Below are 24,129 nucleotides of genomic sequence, written 5' to 3'. Positions count from 1 at the left end.
AGTCGAGTGATGATGACAGTGACTCTTTTGATCAATAAATAAGCAGTAGTAGTTAATAAGTAAATAGTTGTGTATGTCAAAATTCTAACTAATTTGCTGTAATAAAAAATGATTGAGTACAAAGTTACTTTGTTTTTACTTAAAATAAAAAAATCGAAAAGCGCAGTTGTCAGTAAATGCAAAACTCAGTCCTGCCCTGTGCTTTTACCAGAAAAGGTCTTTTCAGGTAGGTATCGGTGAGCGGGTTTAAGACATCCGGTCGTGACGGCCTATTGAATTATAATGGGAGTCAAATTGGTGTGAAGTCATAAACGCCTTATATGTTTGAGGGAACTCTACTATTGCATAATGGGAATAAATATCTAGTACTGCCGACTACATACTCCATACAAACTGCAGAAACATATGAGAATATTCAACACTTGTTAAACTGTATTAACGATAAAAAAAATTGAGTGTAATTTGAAAGGCGATTTAAAAATTGTAGCTTTAATAACTGGCTTCCAATCTAGATATACCAATCATATGTGCTTCTTATGTAAGTGAAATACAAGAGAGAAAGCATTTCAACATCTGAAAACAATATTTCCTAAGCTTTCTGCTGCTAACATAAACCAAGGTAAAAACTAAAAGATTACAGTGAATTTCAGTTTTCATATTAGTATCAAATGTTCTACGCCTATTTGAATGATACGGAAAAATTTACTTGGGAATCAATTAGCTTAGTGATCAGTGAATTTTTAGGAAACAAACGTTTTCTTTACTGATAATCTTTTCATCGAGAAATCAAGAAAGTCGAAGAAAGATTTAAGAGAAAGACGCAAGTATTCATTCTTTCCGAATACATGAGGCTTTTATAAAGAGTTAGATCCTTCTACATATTCTAGACCGCTTAAATATTCGTAGACGTAATTAAATATCTGTCGACAGAAATCTGTGGAACATTTTTTTAGTGCTTAGTACGCGTTTTTCTATGTAAAATTAGAATTCATTTAATTTTTTCTAATTGTTCACCGGACGAACATAAAAATTTGTTTTTTTTTTTTGACGACATGGGTATATTATCTCTTTTAAGAGTTGTTCAGCACAAAATTACCTTTCCGACCATGTTGAGAATATATATGTAACAAAAACACTGTTCTACTGTGTTATTAATACAGAGAGATTGAAAAAGAAATTAGTCAAAGTTTGCCATGCACGAAAAGCCGTTTGTCTTAGTTTAAAATAGTTTTTTATTAAACGTCACGTTGACAAAAGTAATTTGCATTGTTATCAAAGAAAATTAAAGCTTTTTTGTTAGAATCTTAGTTCAGAAATGAGACAAAATTGGAAAATGGTGATTTTGACTCATTTTTATGTATTTTAAAAGCAGGTGTCATAATTAGAGAGCGGATTTCTGTCGGACTAGGCAAGGCCAAACTCGGTACGGCTCGTACGGGATGGGAATTCATTGCAGTTACGGGCTGCACTTCGTTTATTTGAGATTAGAATAACGCTGCTTCGTTGCACTCTGCTGTTAATTCCCGTTCTCATTTACTTAACCGTTTGAATAATAAATCGTTAATTGTATTTATGGAATAAGTGACGATTAAATTCAATGATTTTATCTATCACCCGCTACTGAGTCCCGGCGATCCAGCGCGTCCCCACCTATAATCGTGACGTAGCCCCACAGAAATCCGCTGTCTCGTCATAATTCTAATTTTAAACTGTCAATTTGACATTTGATAAAAAAGTTTAAATTACGACAAACCGCTTGTCGTGCATGGCCAACTTTGACTAATTTCTTTTTCGATCTCGCGGTAGCGGTTAAACATTTTAGATTTATTTGATCATAGACCTGTTCATGAAAAATAAAATAAGTTTATATCACCAGATACTCAACTGCAGATAGTTCGGATAAACGTATTATTAGTAAACAGTCCTATCATGAGGATTATCTTGTTGAAAAGTAGCAATGAACAATTGTTGCAACCCTTTGTACCTTACAATTACTTACTTATATCTTCTGTTCTTATTTATTTGTATTAGTTTAAAGTTAGTCAACTGGTCAAGCGTTTTGAAAATACAAATTAATTGCAAGATTTTTGGCTTCTTCACCCAATGGAATTATTGGGAGCAATGCAATAATTGAAGTAAAAAATTCAGCCCGCGATTATAGTGTGAAACAGGCTGTTATAAAAAAAATTCTTACTGCAAAATAGATAAATTTAACAAAATCAAATTAAAAACAAACCGCAAGTAATATTTTTAAGTACAAGGTCAGTTTGCACACAACTGGACGAAATATATGCTATTTTGTATAATTTTGGAAATTTCATTCTACCCTATTAAATTTTATTGACAATAACGAGACGGACAGTAGTACAATGGTAAGAACTATTTACGGCTAACACCAGTACACACGAATATTTAGCAGGTTGTTGTACTCATAAAACTACGGTGATTTTCGTTCGTGAGTAACGATGATCTCTCTCCGGATTATTCTGCTTTTTAACATCTGGGGATTACCGGCACGCGACAACTGTAAGTTGTAAATATCTCTTACTATTGTACTACTGTCCGTCTCATTATTGCGAAATTCCGCACAGACAAAATTCTGGGAAATCTTATCTTGAAATTTACTTACAAACCCTTCCACTGAACATAATCCACAAGCGAAAAGATGCAGGTAGAAGCATAAAGTATAGAGGGTTGCAGAATCTATAGTACAAATTAGTAACACTCGAGTGCATTTCCGATCTCACTGCCAAGGCACCTGAATAGACCAATTGCATTAATTGGAACAATTTTTAATATTATTTCTTAATTTAACAATACGTATGCGTCGAGTATAAACACAATAAAAGAAACAGGAGACATTTCGTTTTAACTAAAGAAAATAAATTAGTCATCTTATGCTATGTGTTCATTAAGAATGTCCATCAAATATTTTGGAATTCCTTCTTCTTCAATGCGCAAAGTTTTAAAAGAATTTCATTTCTAATACTTTGCAATAACTTAAGGACTAAATATGTGATATGTTAAGAGTTAAAAATCACTCGGCATGTCTTTTGTGTCATATTTTTTTGTTATTTCTTTTCTGTGGGTCTAAATTCTTTCAGTTACAAATTCTATATGTTCACCAGAGACTAACTAACACTTCACAATCGTCACTAACCCTGCTACGGTGTCGAGTTCGTTAATGTAATCTTCTGTTTTATTGATGCTATTTCAAAGGTGACCCTATAAAAACGTGCACTCATTTAAATGAAAAACTTACTGTTCGGATGCCAGATTTCTGTCACGAATTTCATTTTGGGCGGCCTTAGTGGATACTCTTTTGGAAAATACAAGTGACATTTGAAGAAGCCTCCTTCGCTGTAAAAAATGCAACTGTGAAAGTGAGATGGCACAAAACATATTTGCTAGAATAAAAAATGAAACTTACAATCTTCCATTTTTTGACCCAAAACCCCAGAAAACATTAATTTCAAACTGCAATAACTCAACGATTATAAATTACTGTATATGAAGACAACACATACATACCACACTAAATTTAGTTATATGCAGGTGTTTCATCTTAAGAAAATCACTTCATACTACATCACTTGTGCGGGTTACAAATAATTATATAATGAAGAATCTGTAAAATTAATTTCTTTTTAAGGATATCACAAAATTTACCGTAACACCTCAAGGGGAATGAATCTTGATGAATTTTTAAATGAAACTACACCCTTATTATTTTATCACTTTTTGAAACATGATTATTTCCACATACAACATGAAAATTATGTCACAAACAATTTTTCAACAATAATCATTCAACAAGAAATATATTAAAATTGTAACTTCGCCGCCTCCCAGACGTCAATTTATATGGTTATTAAGTAACAAACATCGTTTTAGCCTTTAGGTTATATTATATTATTTTTGTCACAGTAAAAAAAAAACGTGTAGTTCAATTTAAAAAAAATATATCTTGGTATTCGACGAAACCAGATATGCAACGATCAAATTCTTTTTGCTAATTTCATTTCGTAAACAGGTTGCAGCTGTGAAGCAATTTTGTCGAAACAATTGAGATGAAACACTATACATATGTGGCAGTGTATAATAAGAATCATTTTTTAAACATCTTAAACTTTTCATAAACACATCTATTTGTCAGAATATTTAAAAAATAATTAAGATTATTGTAACAATTAAATTAAATTGTTAGAGCCACGCCTGATTCAAAAAGATCTTAAATTGTTGGTTTTAACCCAAAATTAATTACGATCGCATTATTTTTAAAATTGGAATGGCAAACTATATACAGAACTATAGTTACTCTATGTCGTTACTCTATTATAAAAATAAGCGTTGTGTCCTTGCAATAATTAATAAATAATTCAGCGGTTGCTAATTCAAGCACATCATTATTCTAAATAATGCCTTAGATGCATTTTTTATTATTGAAATAAATACATGAATGTCACAATAACACAGCGCTGGAACAAGCTGGTCATAAAAGCAATAGAGATTTAATAGTTGATACAAATAGTAAAAGGACTGACAAGATCTTTGTTAAGAGGTGTCGCTACCTGGCTCTTAAGTATATGACTGACAATACATTTTTAGAATGTAATATCCCGATTAACAGAATTAATTGTTATGAAATTTTAAATAACGCGTGTTCACAACTTTCGTTATACAAAGTGTCTATAGGGCCAATTCTGAATCAAACCTGTTAAATTTAAAGGGTGTTAAATTGCAAATTTCCATAGTAACGAGTTAAATTCGTAAACATGATTGGCTATTTATTTTTTAACAACCTTTAAATTTTAACATGTTTGATTCAAAATTGGCCCTAATGAGTGATTCACACATAGCAATACCCCTGTAAAACTGTTAGGTTGCATTTATAGCAACATAGAAGCTACTTTCAACATTTTTATGACTTATTTAAATTTTTATTTTAAAAATAAAACCGTATGTAAAAACATCTATTTTCATACGTACTTCTAAACTACTTACAGGCAGCGAAGTAGCACTTCTCAACCTCTCAATCAATTCTCTATCCTTGACAATGTTATTTATTTGCTAATGTCAGCCTAGCAACCACAACCAGTCGACGATCTAAACGAAAAATGCCTACTGCCTGTGGTATGGCGCATGCAATACTCAAGTTTTAATTAAAAATACTAGTCAAAAAAAAATGTGTATTCACCACAGACGAGAGAGCTTCGCTGGAACCTCGGATTTACGTGCTTGGCTACTTCGTAACCTCGTACGCAAAACGTCTCGACTGACCAGCGACCGTTCACTTGTCTTTGCAATCGGCAACTTTTTTTAATTTACAAAAATAAAATTTTCCAACGAGTGCTGGATATATGGATCATTTATAGATACTCTTTATAAGCTTCTCTATTACCAACTGCTTTTACTGTACCTCATTACCAACAAAAAATTCGACATTTCCCCAACGATTTGTAGAATTTTGTAAGTTGAAAACAATGGTGAAAACCTCGTTCAGAAATTTCTATAAATAATTTAGATATTGATGTTAAAAGACACACAATGAAAAATTTCACCAAAACTTTTAACAGATAAACTATTTTTAAAAAACTACGCTTGCGTTTTATAAAAAAGGTATGGTTAAGTTGTATTTAAAATTTCGTAAAGAGTCTAATGGAGACATTGCACTCTGAATATGTCTTGAATACCGTAATAATAGCCAAAGGTAGCTAGCCACTGGCCTGATCTGTTAAGGGTCCCCATTCGTCGCCCGCAAAATCGGTTTCAGTGAGAAGAATTCTTTTTTGTAACTATGCAACCCAAAGTACCGATCCACGGCAGGTAGCGACCCAAGAGAGGAGAGATTATGATCACTGTAGGGAGTCCGTCATAAAATGCAAATCGGTAAACAACACCAGATACGCTTATTTATTTTCAAATGAAGGGTACAGGGAAATAACCATCGAAATCCATTTGTGTGTATTTTGAAAGAAATTGAGTTGAAAGTTTAAAATGCTGCGGAAAATAGATTGAGAAACCCACAAGGTTCAGTCTAACACAACTTTTTATTTTCTTTATAATGTTTTAAAAATATATAAAATAAACTGTTTATGTTCAAATGTAACAGCAAAAAAAATTGGTGGAAAGTTGTTTCGACAGAACTTCCCTCGCACCTAAAATACAATGAAACATATCCAGCATTTTCGAGTTAAATTTTTACTTTGGGTACACAATTTTGTGATGAAATCATCAACATTTTGCAAGGACACGTAAATCAATGTGGATTAGAATAAAAATAACACTTTTGAGCCATCTAGGTATATAAGCAAATCTAAAAAAATATGAATGCAATTACAATGAATTACAAGTAAAAACTCATCATATTTTGCACATTTTTAGTAGAATTTATTCAGCAAAATTTTGAGATGACGTTATAAATTTTTTAGTAGCATAATCCTGAACTTGTGGTTTATAAATATATTATTGAGATTTTTCGGCTTTTCGGTTTTTCGATTTTTCAACTTTTGATGTTTCAATTTTTCAGTATTTTAATTTTTAAGATTTTCAATTTTTCCATTCTTCAAATTTACGATTTCACCATTTTTTTATTTTTCGATTTCTCAATTGTCCGATGTTTCACTGATACGATTTCGCAATTTTTCAACTTTTCGATATTTTAATTTTTCAATTTTTAAAATTCTAGATTTTTGATTTCTCGAGTTTCGGTTCTTCTATATTGCAATTTTTCAGTTGTAGGGAGTTTAAAAATTTCGATTTTCCATTTTTTTTTAACTTTTTTATTTTCCAATTTTTCGATGTTTCGATTTTCAATGATCCGATTTTTCAATTTCTCGATTTCTAAATTTTAGTTTTTCCAATTTTAATTTTTTTTTATTTTTTCATGTTTGGACTATTTATTATTGCTAAAAATAAAAGTAAAAAATAACTACGAAAATTGTGACTAAAAATATGTAAAAATTAATAGAAAATAGAACACATTGCTGCTAAAACATAACTGTATTTTCCCAAAAAAATCTATTGTGTAAACAAAAGCATCTAAATAATAACTATTTCCCGCAGAATTTCTGGAGGCTTATAGAGTCGACATTGGCCTGAGCGCGCTCCGGTCTGTGGATCATACAAGTTCTCGGGCGACGATGTATCTAACGAGGCAGTTGAAATACCTGATATGTCACAACGCAAAAAGTATTTCTCAAAAAACTTTCAAACGTTTGATGTCTTTTTAATCGAACAAAACACAATTGGCAGAATGGTGCGCAGAAAAATCCTTTAGACTAACCGAACGTTATTTTGGTAAAATTTGCAAAATGAGAGAACAAGTAACACGGCTAATCCTACTATACTGTGAAAAACATTTTACATCCCTGCAAATCTAGTTCAGCATGTACTCTCCCAAAATCTTTGCATAGAAAATGAAGCAAGGGCAACTGAAGCATTTTGCAGTAACACCAAACTGACAATAAGACAATGCGGTTTGTACATTTTTAGCGGCATCCCCAGACGGCTTCATAAATAAAAACGCTATCGTAGAAATATATAAAATGTCCAATTTAAATAATGCTTAATTCAACGAGATGATAAATTTTGGGAAAATAATATGATAAAGCCCTAGAAAAATTTTATTTATATGCCTTACTTCCGGAGAGAGTAGATTCTCGTTATTAAACAAGTCAACCCATTAGACAAATTGTAAAGAAAAAATTGTACAATTAATTATTGCCCTTCTAATATAAACACACACAGGAATAAATAGTAATATTAGAATAGGTTTACTGGAGATATCACGTAAAAAACGTACCTATAATACTCTACCTCATAGGTGGTGCGGAAAAGAGTATCAAAAAATTAAATTTAAATAAATATGATTGTTCAGGTAAATACGTGGTTAGTGAAGTGATGAGAAACTAAATCTTGTCAGTTTTGTGTATTGATTAATATATAAAATGACAGATTAATAAAAAATATTTGAATCATTTTTTCAAAGAAAATATAATAAATAAAAATATATATAGAATATATAAAATTATAAAAATTTGCATACTTTTAAATCAAATTATGTCAGCAATGAAAGAAGTCGACTTGTAAAAGAGTTTCAACAACGTTGGTCAGCTAAGAGTATGAGTTTTATGACCAAAAGTACCTGGACTGATTACCTGAAAGGGTCGGTCGGCAAGGCTCCCTGCTGTGTAAAACTCAGCCATTTATTGAAATGGAAAACTTTGTAAATAGGGTTGCCTAGTTTCACTTTATTTTCATTAGTCAGTATTATAATTTGAAACAAAAATGACCGGGTCTTCCCCATAAAGCTCAATGTTGTCTTTGCACTGATATAAAAGTTGAAGCGAAAATGCTCTCTCCTCGTCTAAAAACGCAAATTCCTTCGAAGAATCAACGATTAATTAAACACTAAACAATCACTTATTTTAAAAAATATTGTGTCTTCCCCAGAGATTTAGACAATCTATCAATTGAAATGTCGATCTTTTTTTCAAAGTTGAAATTACGGCCGTAAAATGAAAATCTATTTAGCTCATTTTTCGGTCTGCTACTGGGCACCCTTAAGTTTGCAGAACAAATGTTTCTTATCACAAATTATTGAAAATCTTACAGAAAGAACTCGTAAAAAAATCAATAGTTTGCTTTTAATGTTATAGTTTCGTCACAGAGTTGTGCAGTAACACAACCAAAGGCACTCTATAGTGGAACAAAATTTCTTATGCTGAGGGTTCCTTCCTTGTTATAATAATGAGTTAAAATTAGATTGCAGTTTATATGAAAGAATTAAGGATATATTTAGTAAAATGAAAAAATAATTTATTTGAATGTCACGTAACTGGCTATAGCCTGTAATAGATATTTACGATATGTGTATCGTAATGTCGAATTTTACGATACGCGATGGAAAAATTGTCCAACGAGCCGAAGGCGAGTTGGATAATCCATCAAGTATCGTAAAGAAACATTACGATACAAATATTGTACAACATTTTATCTACTTTCAATAATTTTTATAATAATTAACACAGATATTTTTGTGTAATTTTTTAAATTGTGTTTATGGAGAAAAAATAAGGCGGCTAAATTAGTAACCCTAGTTACTGATTTGTTTACGTTTTTCACAAGCGTTCAGTGAAAGCAATTTATGTGCAAAAATTAGTGATTCAGAGGATAATTTGCCTTCTGATATTGAAGTGACTGCTCAATCTGCTATCTGCTATCGATACGTTAGCTCCTGGTAAATCTAAAGAACGTTACGAGATAGCCTACAAATATTTTGATGAATGGATAGAAGTTAAGAAAATTGGTGACGTTTCTGAACAAGGTGATGCATTCCTATTTTGCTGAACAAGCAGAAAAGTTAAAACCATTCTCCTTATGGTGACGATATTCCATGTTGCGAACTTTGGTGTTGATTACGAAGAATATTGATATTACTGAATATCATCAGGTTGTGGCTTTCTTCTCGGAAATCAGAAGGTTACCGACCCAGAAAATCGTTTATTTTTTCCAAAGAAGAGATAAATCAATTTCTTAAGAAAATGAATGATAAGGATTTCTTATTTATGAAGGCAAATTGCAGCTCATATTAATAAAAAACAATCTCAAATTTATATAGTTTCAGGTTATTTTGATAGTTGGAGTGTTTGGTGCTTGTCGACACGAGGAGATCACAAATTTGACGACACGAGACGTTAGAGCCGAAAAAGAATTTATCAAGATCACCTTACTGAATTCAAAAACTAAAATTATGTGGAATTTGCTATAACGAGAGGAAATTGTCAGGGAATAATTAACATGTTGCTTGGTCATAGAGGCTGGAAGTCGGATAGCATCGCAGAAGGATATGTTGAAATCTCTGTCATAAATAAGAAAATAATTGCTAAGAAAATAATGGGTTCTTCAGTTACTGTGGGTTCAACAAATTAGGTCATGGTGGAGAAGCCCAGCTTCAACATAGGAACAGCGTCTGGAGTTAACTTTATAAATGTTTCAAACTGTGTAATTTATGTTAATAAATGGTTTTGCAACTTTCTTTTCTAAAAGTCACTCTTTACCGCACTAGTGCGGTAATTGTTTCTTTACCGCACTTAGTGCGGTAAAAACTACCATTACAATATCAAAGAAAAACCTGTAATCTGGCACATTACATAATGAAAGTAGATAAAGAATGTTACTGACTGCCAGTAAAATTTTGTACGGCCCTGCTCGTACTCATACCGCCATGTATTTTAAACATTTTAAGCTATTATAAGTTGAAATGACAGCCAAAATTGATTCAGGTAACTTTTCACTCACAATTGCTGCTTCCTCAGTAATATAGCTTGCGCCACACTCATTTCAATACATCGAAAAGGATAAATCGAAAAATCTAAATGAAAGAACTAGACAACACAATAAATGCTATGACAAGTGCCATGCTGACGTGCGTTTCCAAGGCAATACGTCTAAAGCTCATACCATGTTTCTTCAAATATTGGACTATCTAGAGTTTTTAATAATTTATAATTATAGTTATTTACAAGTGAGAAACAAATAAAATATTTAACATTACTACATTGGCGGACAGAAGGATATGACTGGGGAGTCGCAGGCGAGCCAGTCACCTTCTGGAGCCCGTAAAAACCCTTTTACCATGCTAGTAATGTTAAATACTATAAAAGGATAGAGAAGATATAAAAGATTTTATTCACTTATTTAAAATATCAATAACCACCAATTGGAAATGGAAACTGAACAACGCAGTGATATTTGAGTATCTTTATGACATGGTTGGAATCAACAAAAACTGTAAAAAAGTGAGTAATTGCATATAATACTATGTTTTTAGAATATATAAAACACATAGTGATATTTTTCGAGAAAAACATGATCAATTACATATAGCTATAATTCGGAGAAATGATTTAAAATTTCCCAGGTTAAGAAGTTCAAATAGTTAAATTAGTTTGGAAAAGCATTTGATAAAATTTAAACATCGTAGTAAGAATTGAAATTTGTATTTAGAACTAGTGCAGATTATTCACTGTAAATGAGTTTACATCAATTGGGTATCAAATTCAAGAATGTCATTTAATAATGGCTCTTGAACCCGAATTGTTTTACACAGGTTTACATTAATTTATAGTTAAACTTAAGATAAGTAAATATTACTAATCAAGTATTTAAGTAATTAACAACATAACAGAAAGAGGTAAAGTTTTTACTATCTTAATATACCATTAAGAGCTTAAGTGAAAAACAAAATCAAAAATATGGCCAATAGCAAACTTACGTTAACATTTAGAGGTAACAATGAATTCCATAATTACTTGATTAGTAGTACAGTAGCTATACTGTAAATCGTAAATTGAAGTATCAAAAAAAGTTATTTAAAGCACTTAACTAACGGGATCTTTTCGTAGACTACGGTATGTGAGAAGATTCTAATAATAATAATAATAATAAAATGTCCTTCAGCACTAGGTAATAGCAATCTGGAACTCAAGTGTTTACTTGTTTGTCTTCTCAAAACAGAGGACTAAAATTATTAATTAAACCACAATCGAACAAAATGTTATGAATATTATAATTCGTATTTTATTATTATTGCATAAAAACGTGCGTATTCTCACATTTTTGAGAAAATGGGGTGACTCGTTCTTAATTGGACCAATAAAAAATTTGTTATGACGTCATAAACATAGGTAATACACAACGCGAGAAAAAAGAGAAAAAGAGGAGGGAAAAAAAACCGAAAGACATAGAATTCTTTGAAATGGCGTCATCAAGCTGTTGGCGGGGATGATTAGCAAAATTTTGATTAGCATTAACCATCTACATGATATTTCCAATATACATACAAAATTTGACAACAATCAGCACAGGTAAAAAAATTGCTCGAAAGTTGTTTCGATAGAACTTCCCTTGCTCCTGAAGTACAATGAAACATGTCCTGTATTTTCGAGTTGATTTTTTTCTTTACACAATTTTGTGATGATGTCATCAACATTTTTGCAAAGGCATGGATATCAACATTGGTGCAGTGGAGAAATATAGAAATAGAAATATTGTATTCCAAAAATTTTCTGGGAAAATGGAGTGAGCCGTTTCTGATTTAATCAATAAAATAAATTGACTCATTCATTAATTTTTTTGAGCCACCTGTATCCACCAAATCTGAAAAATATGAATGCAATGATAAATCACAAGTAAAAACTATCATATTTTGCACAATTTGGGTAAAATTTATTTGGCAAAATTTTGAGACATCATCAATTTTTTGGGAAAAATAAACAGATATATGTTGTTGTTCAGTTTTGCAATTGTTGATTTATTCAATACAATAAATTGACTGATCCATTAATTTTTTTGACCCACCCTTTATAAGAAAATCTAAAAAATATCAAAGCAATGATAAATTACAAAAATATAGACTGATCATAGTTTGCACATTTTAGACAGGATAAATTCGACAAAATTGAGATGACGTCATCAATTTTTGGGGGTTGATTAACAGATACATTTTGATAAAAAATTTACCATGCTTATGATAACTTTAAAACATCTCCAAGATTTCAAAGCATTCGGTTTTGTAATGCCTGATTAAATCAATAAAATAAATTCGCGCATTCATTACTTTTTTTGAGTCAGCCAGTATATGCAAATCCAAAAAATATGAAAGGAATGATAATTAAAAGGACAGACTTATCATATTTTGTGCAATTTAGATAGGATTTATTCGTCAAAATTTTGAGCTGACGTCATCACATTATTGGTGGGGATAATTAGACAAAATTGGATCAGCGTTCTTACTATCTACATGACATTCCTAATATTAATACAAAATTTGACAACTATCCGCCCAGTACTTTCGGAGATTACCTGTGTAATAAAAATCGGGACGGCAGATAGACAGACGGACAGACAGACGGGCAGACAGACGGACAGCCAAACAGACGGACATACAGGCAGACGGACAGACAAACAGACGGACAGAAACGGGAGACTTATTTCTTCGTACTCTAGGAGTCATGAAAGGTCAGGTCACTGTCACAATTCGAAACTTGATTACACTGTAGTTTTGCATGTTCACTTGAAACCTCGTTGGCTCTCCGCGAAATCAACCAAACTCTCCAAGAGTTGCTTTACCAGGTGTGTCGACACCCTAGAACAGCTGTCGAGACAGAATTTCTTGCAAGTGGACACGTACTTTTAAACACAATTTTTTTCCCCAAAAACTGGAGGTCTGGCATGAACACTCATAAATTTGAAGAACATTTATTCAACAAAACTGTACGATGACGCAATCATTTTATAGAAGGGGGAGGAGCATGGAGGGCATAAACGGACAGATTTAGTTAACAATTTACCATGCTTCCGACAACCTTAAAATGTTTGCAATATTTCACAGCATTCGGTTTTGCATTTTCAAAGTTAAATTGTAAAATGTTATAAAATTTTGATTTTTACCCAACAATTTGAATACTTAAGGTAAAAACTCAACACAAATTCATAAACATGCAGGAGTATGTTATTTTATAAAAATTGGTCTAAAGAGTTTAGACAGTACTTCCCTCGCTGTCGGAAACTTGACGACAACATGCCTATTGTGTTTTTTTTCTCATTACATTTTTGTAGTGGGAATTTAAAAAAAAATTGCGATGACGTCATCAACATTTTTGCAAGGACACGTATATCAGTTGGGATAGATGTAGTGTAATACTAAGAATAAAATTATTATATTCTCAAATTTTCGGGAAAATGAATTGGGTCGTTTGAATATTGATTTGTAATAATCAATAAAATAACCAGTGGCGGCTGGTGGGTCAAAATTTCGGGTCGGCCAAATATTTTGAGTCTACACCTTGGTGTTATATATTTTCGTAATGTATGGCTGCTACTCATTAACCACTGACATTTTACGTGCCAGGATGTACAAAACATCTCAAATGTTTCGACCTGTTAAAATAATTTTTTATAGGAAATTGACAATGTCAGTTTGATTCCAAATACTATTAATCCTTAATTCTACTTGTTCTGCTTTATCATTAATTGAGAACCACCGAAAACATTATTTTTACTGAGTTCCGCGTCGACCGGCGGCTATACGGCTTGCCGACCCCGGACATCCACAATTAAATAATAATAATTAAATAATGACATGCAGTTAAAAAATATAAAAAAAAGTAATAATAAAAGTACCAACTCTTAACTATCTTCATTTACATTTATTTTTTTTTAATGTAGGTATATGACAAATTGTCAAATAAATTAATTAAATAATTTAAAAATTAAAATGATTTAAAACTTTAAATTCGTTTCTGAAATATCTGAAAACGCTTAGATGCTAAAAATACAGAAAAAGCGCATTTATGTTGTAGCTAAGTTATGTACGAAAAATAAAATTTTAGATAATTTAATGTAATTTTTTTCGTTTATTATTCATACACAGGAAAATGTATTAAATCGACAATTATTATTAAAAAAAAAATAGTATGCACTGAAGAACATCGAAGCCGTTATTGTTTTGTAATTTGGTTAGCTATCTTAAATATTAAGCGTTTTAAAAACTAAATTCGCGTTGCTGGGTACGGCGAAGGAGGATTTCGCCGGACCTGGCACAACATACGTTCCGCCAGGTCTTTGTCTACTACAGTGTACTAGACAAAGAGAACGATGAAATCGTAAGCTGCTACGAAGTCGAAACATCGAGCATAATGCATTCCAGGATACGGCGTGCCGAAATCTCGCCGGCAAACCGTGTTTATCAGCATTTAAAATTAGCAACAAATGCTTTATTTTGTACCTACAATATAATAAAATATATTTTTAATATATATGATCTATCCTAACGTACATTCAAACTTTATTTCTTTTTTTATTTTCTAATTTCAACGCTTACTAAGTATTTTAAAATGACTGGTACGGCGTGGCCGACCCTGCCGCCCCTGACCAGCCGCCCCTGAAAATAACGAAACAATTTACTCACGTATACCTACGTATCAGAGGCAACTAAAAATCGTGTATGTATAAACATTGTTAATTTAAGATGACAGGCGTAACAGCATACGTGAGAGCCAAACACAGAAACTGTAAACAAAACGACCGTCGGTTTTATTGCTTCGACTTCCGCTTATTATATAAAACATTGGGTTTTATTTTAATTCTTGACGGTGAAATTCACAATTGGTTGATTATAAACATGTCTATTTCGCATTCGCGGAACCAAGTGACCGCATAAAACAAATGCAGATCTGTAACGTTAAAGTCGATGTAAATAAGCGTGCTACCCTTATGTTTCAACCGAGTTTTTCCTTTAACAAATTTTGTGTCTACCAAATTGGGTTGGTTGGGGTGTAATACTAATAATAAGTGTTGCCTTTAATTTAATCAATAAAATAAATTGACTTCATTAATTTTTTTGAACCACCTCTTAAGAAAATCTAAAAAATATGAATGGAATGATAAATCACAAGTACAAACTCATCATATTTTTTGCATTTTAGATAGGATTTATTCAGCAAAATTTAAGGGTGACGTCATCAATTTTTTTAGGAGGGATGAACAAATACATTTTGAACAAAAGTTTACCATGCTTATAATAACTTTAAAATATTCCCAAGATTTCAAAGCATTCGGTTTTGTAATTCCTGATTAAATCGATAAAATAAATTCACGCCTTCATTAATTTTTTTCAGTCACCCTGCATATGCAAATCCAAAAATATGAATGGAATGATAAATCACAAGTACAGGCTCATCATATTTTGTACATTTTAGATATGATTTATTCGGCAAACTTTCGAGCTGACGTCATCAAGTTTTTTGAGGGGATAAGCAAATATATTTTGACTAAACATTTATTATGCTCTTTATGACCTTAAAACATCTGCAAGATTTCAGAGCATTCGGTTTTGTAGTTCCTGATTAAATCAATAAAATATATTTACGCATTCATTAATTTTTTTGAGTCACCCTGTATATGCAAATCCAAAAAATATTAATGGAGTGATAGTTCACAAGTACAGACTCATCATATTTTGTACATTTTAGATATGATTTATTCCACAAACTTTTGAACTGACGTCATCAAGTTTTTGGAGGGGATAAGCAAATATTTTTTGACTAAAGATTTATGATGCTCTTTATAGCCTTAAAACATCTGCAACATTTCAAAGCATTCTGGTTAGCAGATTAAAAATTAAATTTCAAAATGTTGTTTTATAATTTTGATTTTTTTTCCAAAAATCTGGACGTTTCGGGTGAAAAGTCGATTCAGAGTTGTAAACTACATGTGTAGGACTATGTTATTTTATACAATTGAAAACCCATTTACTATGTACAATTTTGAAGTGACGTCATCGCTTTAGTGGTGGGGATGATTCGACAAATTTTGGTTAGCGTTTTACCATCTACATGATATTCTTAATATAAGTACAAAATTTCACAACAATCGGTCGAGTACTTTCGGAGATTATCTGTCTAATAAAAATCCGTGACAACAGACGGACAGACGGACGGACAGACGGACAGACGGACAGACAGACGGAAATGGGAGACCTATTTCTTCGTCTTCTAGGGGTCATGAAAGGTCAGGTCACTGTCACAATTCGAAACTTGATTACACTGTAGTTTTGCATGTTCACTTGAAACCTCGTTGGCTCTCCGCGAAATCAACCAAACTCTCCAAGAGTTGCTTTACCAGGTGTGTCGACACCCTAGAACAGCTGTCGAGACAGAATTTCTTGCAAGTGGACACGTACTTTTAAACACAATTTTTTTCCCCAAAAACTGGAGGTCTGGCATGAACACTCATAAATTTGAAGAACATTTATTCAACAAAACTGTACGATGACGCAATCATTTTATAGAAGGGGGAGGAGCATGGAGGGCATAAACGGACAGATTTAGTTAACAATTTACCATGCTTCCGACAACCTTAAAATGTTTGCAATATTTCACAGCATTCGGTTTTGCATTTTCAAAGTTAAATTGTAAAATGTTATAAAATTTTGATTTTTACCCAACAATTTGAATACTTAAGGTAAAAACTCAACACAAATTCATAAACATGCAGGAGTATGTTATTTTATAAAAATTGGTCTAAAGAGTTTAGACAGTACTTCCCTCGCTGTCGGAAACTTGACGACAACATGCCTATTGTGTTTTTTTTCTCATTACATTTTTGTAGTGGGAATTTAAAAAAAAATTGCGATGACGTCATCAACATTTTTGCAAGGACACGTATATCAGTTGGGATAGATGTAGTGTAATACTAAGAATAAAATTATTATATTCTCAAATTTTCGGGAAAATGAATTGGGTCGTTTGAATATTGATTTGTAATAATCAATAAAATAACCAGTGGCGGCTGGTGGGTCAAAATTTCGGGTCGGCCAAATATTTTGAGTCTACACCTTGGTGTTATATATTTTCGTAATGTATGGCTGCTACTCATTAACCACTGACATTTTACGTGCCAGGATGTACAAAACATCTCAAATGTTTCGACCTGTTAAAATAATTTTTTATAGGAAATTGACAATGTCAGTTTGATTCCAAATACTATTAATCCTTAATTCTACTTGTTCTGCTTTATCATTAATTGAGAACCACCGAAAACATTATTTTTACTGAGTTCCGCGTCGACCGGCGGCTATACGGCTTGCCGACCCCGGACATCCACAATTAAATAATAATAATTAAATAATGACATGCAGTTAAAAAATATAAAAAAAAGTAATAATAAAAGTACCAACTCTTAACTATCTTCATTTACATTTATTTTTATTATTTATGTACAATTTTGAAGTGACGTCATCGCTTTAGTGGTGGGGATGATTCGACAAATTTTGGTTAGCGTTTTACCATCTACATGATATTCTTAATATAAGTACAAAATTTCACAACAATCGGTCGAGTACTTTCGGAGATTATCTGTCTAATAAAAATCCGTGACAACAGACGGACAGACGGACGGACAGACGGACAGACGGACAGACAGACGGAAATGGGAGACCTATTTCTTCGTCTTCTAGGGGTCATGAAAGATCGAGAAAACGTAAAAGTAGAGAGTCGGCCGACGGACTCGATTACAATACTTCCTTTGCTTACGCTCGGGAAGTAAAAATTAAGGAACATTTATTTATTCGGCAAACTTGCAAGATGACGTCATAGATTTTTGGAAAGGCCATAAATGAGTAAATTTTGATTGACCATTTACCATGTTTCATCTTATCTTCAAACGTTTTTGAAGATTAGTTATACAATTTTCACTTTTTTACCAAAAATCTGTTTATGGTAAAAACTCACCACGGATTCATAAATCACATTATGCAGAATTACGTTCTTCTATACATAAAATTTAAAGAACATTTATTCACAAAAATTGTAAAATGACGTAATCATCGGCGATGAGGGGGCATTAATGAAAAAATGTTGTTTAACGATTTACCATGCTTACAATAACTTTAAAACGTTTGCGAGATTTCGAAACATTCACTTTTGCAAAATGTAATTTGTAGAATGTTTTTTTTTTAATTTGGGTTTACTATTGTAAATTTTGGAGATGATGTCATCCCATTAATAGTGCGGATCATTAACCAATTTTGGTTAGCGTTTTACCATCTGTACGATATTTCTAAGATAATTATAATATTTGACAACAATCGGTCCAGTAGTTTCGGAGATAATCTGTCGAATAAAAATTGACACAGAAACACAGATGGAAAAATGGGACCTACTTTTTCGTACTCTATGTTCAATGTATATACCACTTCATTAACATGAAATAATTGATAAAAAGCACAAAAATGTTTTTTTATTTATCTGAAAGTTTACTTTACTATTAAATTAAACAAAAAAAAACACTGTACAAAGTTCAATATTTATTACTTTTAATGCGTTTTTTGCTATTGTAAAATAATACTTTCTTAGAGCATTTTCTGCGCTTTGCTTTATCGACACGTTTTTACGTAAGTAATGAACCATCTCTTTTTAGGGCTCATTAATTAATTTAATTTATTATGTTTTTCTGAATAATCTAATAAAACATTGTACCAAATTTTACGTAAAGTTGCACTAACGGACAAGTCAGAAAATTAATTATTTTTTTAAGAAAAATTGCAAAAATTTACGAACATTACATGGTGAAGCATTTTTTTTTTTTCAATAAAAACTACAAAATCTGAAAAATAAAAAAGTTAAATGGTATTTCTACAATATACTTTTTTCCGTTACTATACATGAAAACGAGGACCTATATTTTCATACATTTGTGGTCATGAAACGTCGAGGAAACATCAAAATAACCAGTCGCCCGATGGACTCGATTTCAATATTTCCCTAGCTTAGGCCGGGAAAAGAAAAAAAGAGACTAAATACAATTAAGAACATGCATCAAGAAAATAAACTGCTGATGGAAAAGCTTATGAAAAGCATAAAATTGTTTATTTTGTTATACAATATTATTCAGCATCGTAAAAATTGGTGTTTATGAAAGTTTCTTTAAAATTTTATTTTATACAAGAATTAAAATATTCTTTGGTTATTCCACAGGTGATTAACAACTATTTCTCGTATGTTATTTTCATCCTCATGATCATTACCATAAGCCACGTCATTCTTATTCCAACATTCCTGAATTTTGCACCAACACCTTCACTATTAAATAAGTAAATATTACATAGAACATAACATGTACAACAGTACTCATGTATTGTAGGTCTTTCATCTTAAGCGATGTTTAATAATCTGAATCTTCCTTTATGCGGGGCAAACAAATTTGGAAATCTTTGACAAATAAGTAGTATAGTGAGTTTGTTATGGGATTAAATGAGTATCATTACAAAATAAATGGAAAAGCCATTCTCTGCAAGGATAAACCTCTATTGTCAATTATATAGTAGTGTGATTAACACTGTTTTGCGCATGAATAAAAGCCAGATATGCGCACAATCCACGCATCGTGAATTGTTCCAGCCCACCTAACATCCACATTTGAAAACATCATATTTGACACACATATTTCTTAAAGAACTTTTTTTTCCTAAAGTAATCAATTTATTATCAAAATAGCACTAGTACACTTGATTAATAACTCATTTTCTAAATGCATTTGAAATACCAGATTTTTGGTAAGCCGTAAACCATTTTATAAATAACTTGAACGAACGTTAGTAATGCTTTTTCTTCTCGTCTTAATAATTAAACTCACTCACATTGCCAAACCATATACTCCAAACATATTTACGATTAAATGAAATTTGCAAACACAATAACTTCTCAATTACAACTCCTTTTGATTTTTGACATCTCCCCTGTTGTTTTTTAGGTTATACTTCTAAGTTCTCCACTCGGAAAAATATATTAACAGTTCACGATTGGTTCAAATTCGAGCAGTCTACGAAAATCTGACAGTTTAGTTGGCAGTACTGTGATTTGTCATAATAAATTTATTTTAGTTTATAATTAATAACAACCGAACATTGCTGAGTGAAGTATATAAGCTAAATCAATGGCAGAACTGATAACAAGAGAATATTTAAATTAAATAAAAATGCTATGTCATATTAGTGGACCTGGCGCTAACCTAACAAAAAAAAATATACTGGCCTACTGAGTGTTTAAAGCAATCCTGAATGCCATAATCACAGTTTTACTGCGATAAAACGCACTCAAACCGTGCACAGAAACCGTGCAAATTAAATATGGATTCTTCACATCTCAACTGTTAGATCAGTCACTATTTCATTGTCAGTAAGGTAAAATGAGTGAATAAGTGTAAAGACGTATTAAACTACACATTTTAGAGTTAATAAATAAAATTCCAGTATGTCTTCATTTTCGCTTATAAAGCAGTATTTACAATTTTTTCACAGTAATATTTAATAATTTATCAACGAAATTTTTAAGGTAAAAATGTTCAGTTTAAGTGTAATAGCTACAGTTAATTCGTTTTATTTTATATTGTAAAATTTGTAGTGTCTGCTACGGGTCTAAATCTTTCAATGTCACTTAAACGTCATGATGATTGATGTAACAAGTATACAGAATCCAACCTTCGTTTCCGTTGTTTCTCACAGCGTTGTATATTTTGATGACAATTTTCCAGAAAATACAATTTTCCAACAGTTTTTATTGCTTCTCAGGAAAAGCAAAAGACGTATTTCTTATTTACAATTTTCGTAAACAATAAAAAAAATTGCCTTTTTACGTGTGGGTATATTTTTCAGTAGTATAAGATTTTCATCAAATAAATAGTTAAATAATAATAGAATTAAATATATTATAAGCCTACGTGATCAACTGAACATAGCAAATAGAAACAGAGCTCTAGCTGTTGTTTTACTTTCATTCAAATGTTATTTAAGTGTAAATGTGCGATGAAAATATTACAAGATATAGATTTAGTAGGAGTGACAATTCATTACAGTTTGCAAATAATATAAATAACAATTATCTTGAAAAAGCATGAAAAATAATACATTATAGATATCTACAGATTACAACCAGGAGTTTACTTTACCATATGTAAGAAAGTTTCTTAATGGATTAACAGTTAAAGTTAAGGTCTTAAATACCCATAACATGTCAAAAAGAATCATACATTACCAATTTTCCCATTAGGAAAATCATTGTGGACACTATTGTCAACTAATATATTGAAATTATTAGTTAAACACTACATTTTGATAACTACTTAATTGTAACTAATACTTTTAACATGTATTTAAATGTTTCTATTTACTGAATGTCAAAGAGCTGAAACAGCATTTGCATGCCACGATACTGAATTTTTCTTGCATTAATCAATACTTTTATCTATATTCAACTACAACATTAAGAGCAAATGACCACCGCACTTCAAAACTAACACAAATTGCCTTCATTTAGCCCCAAAGTCACTCCAACAACTTCCCATAAATCCCCACACATCAAACTCTCCACTCGCCCCACAACTTAACCTAAAAACTAAACACACTTACTAAAGAGTGTCCGGGGGTCCAATAATTAACACTTCCCATCTGTAAATGTCATTATCGTCGATTAGCCCAGCAGAAAATCCCTCCACGGGGTTTTTATTTAATTCTGGAAACGAACCAAAACTCCATTATTAAAATAACACAATCTTAAGGTCATCGGTCTTGAGCGACACAAAGGCACTCGCGAGCACCCAAAATCGCCCCAAACACCCAAAAAATCGATCATTGCCCCCAGATCGCACAATAACCCCAAAAATCGAGCTCTCAGATCAAAAAAAGGCAATTTTCGCATCGAGAAACGTCATTTTTTTTGACAGGTGGGGTGGGAAATCGCCTTTTCGTGGACTGCTGGACGCTTCGCTGGGTCCCATGGGTTCACGCGGCTTGATCGCCCCAAACGGACCGTCTCTTCGGTGATGGGTCGTTCCAGGTGCCCCTTCCGGAAGAAGGTGGCCGTTTCGAAGTTGGAATCGAGTGAGCTGGTGCTTGGGGGGCACTTTTTGGCGGATGAGCGACTTTTTGGGCACTTTTATGTCGACTGGGAAATATCGGTTTTCTTTGTGGTGTGATGGGTCGAAATGGGTGGATGACGCGGATTTTGTTCACTTACCTGCTAGCTGTTTTCTCAATAGAAGGGCTGACTGTGGTTCTGACATTAATTACAAATTTAATTTTGATCTAAATTACCAAACAAACACTGTTTTCAGGGAAAAGATGGCCGGTGTTACTAGCAAATTGGACCGCATTGGATCATTTGAGTCACCTAAAACATATGTTATAGACGTGACGGTGCTGGTCTCGGACGGAGAAATGGTGAAGTTAAGTAAAAAGAGCGCGAAACTCGATTTTAAGGATTTTGACGTGACGCTGTTTCGAGAATGACGCTGTTACAAGAATGACGCTGATCAAAGATAGACTTGATGGTTTTCAGCTATTTGTGTGGTCTTATATTCAGTGAACGTTGTAAAGACGTTCAAATACTGCGTTACATTCACCTTCCCTATACCTGTTCTGTATGGTTATGCGCTCTCTGCGCCATCTATGCTGAGTTCTTTTTATTTTTGGTGAAATTAAAACTATTTTCCAGTAGGACCCATGGGGGAAAGAAAGAAAGAATATAATATTAATTAATGATTATATTCATTCGCACATGAGTAATACAGATAATGATACACAAATTTTGTTTTAATTTCAACGGACAGTTATATAATCTTAAAACTGAGTTAGCTTTGAATTAATATGTGTGAAAGATATAGTATTTGCCAAAATTAAAAAAACTAGGAACACTGCATTGTGCCTTGAAAATACAACTCACAACACCGAAAAATTATTATTAAATCTGAAGTTTGACATGCGGGGAAAACAAAGATAGGTTATAACTAAGGAAGGGGTTTAATTAGTTTTAATGTTTCAAAACGTTTTAAAGAGAGATAGTAAACTCCAATTCTACAAACTTTAAAATAATTGACCTGTAATTTGTTTGTCCTTGCGAGTTTCGCACTGTGGTTTCGTGATACCAACTCTCATGTTCGTTGAGTTTCAACCAGAGATATAGAGATAGAGAAGGTTTCAACCCTGGTTTCAACAGTATAATATGAAAATCACCATTGGAGTTTTTTTTTGTTCTTTTTGTAACTAAAAGCCCGTTTAACACGATGCAATATTTAGTACAAGATTTAGGACAAGAAATTTTGTACCAAATATCTTGCACACCAAATTGTTGGTTAAATTTTCTGTATGGCAATATCTTGTCCCTGTGCAAGCGCTGTAGAAAGCTCACGCAGTCGTTTCCAAAGATTTGTGAAAAGAAGATTTCTTTCTTTCACGTGCGAGGTCATGAAAAGATAAATTCTCCACCAAGTTCGAGTTAGCAATATAAGAACAATGAAAACTCAAAATGTACGGTTAGCGGCATCGATTAATAACTGTTGCTAGTCTAAGTCTATGCCAGACAGGATTTGAAAAGTACGTCAAAACAAAGAGTGCTTTCTCATAGGTACATTTTCTATTTTATATAAATACAGTTTATAACTATTTTTATTTATATAAATGTATTATATTTGAAGAAATATATGTAGAAGAAATAATTAAAGTGAAACAGAAAATGTAAGCGAAAGCGAAGTCATATTTTTAGAAGTGGAAAATCATAGTTGTGGTGAACG

The 24,129-nt window shown here is 32.1% G+C and overlaps 1 protein-coding gene across 1 annotated transcript in view; it reads right to left on the bottom strand.

The window, feature by feature from the left end:
* LOC135138367 (ubiquitin-conjugating enzyme E2 G1) overlaps positions 1-22,758 on the bottom strand; it is a 35,497-nt gene extending 12,739 nt beyond the window's left edge. The window contains exons 1-3 of the mRNA XM_064068333.1: positions 22,578-22,758; positions 21,971-22,073; positions 3,263-3,360 (exon numbers count right to left, since the gene is read on the bottom strand). Of these exons, the coding sequence (XP_063924403.1) occupies positions 3,263-3,360; positions 21,971-22,073; positions 22,578-22,623 (247 nt within the window). The 5' untranslated portion in view covers positions 22,624-22,758. The remainder of the gene's footprint in view (positions 1-3,262; positions 3,361-21,970; positions 22,074-22,577) is intronic.
* Between the last annotated feature and the right edge of the window lie 1,371 nt (positions 22,759-24,129).

The sequence above is a fragment of the Zophobas morio genome, unplaced genomic scaffold (assembly GCF_036711695.1).
Source record: "Zophobas morio isolate AGI-343-1 ecotype UQ-CSIRO unplaced genomic scaffold, CSIRO_AGI_Zmor_V1 ptg000030l, whole genome shotgun sequence".
NCBI classification, from domain to species: Eukaryota; Metazoa; Arthropoda; class Insecta; order Coleoptera; family Tenebrionidae; genus Zophobas; species Zophobas morio.
Note: the sequence above shows the minus strand (reverse complement) of the source record. Positions and strands in the feature narration are given on the sequence as shown.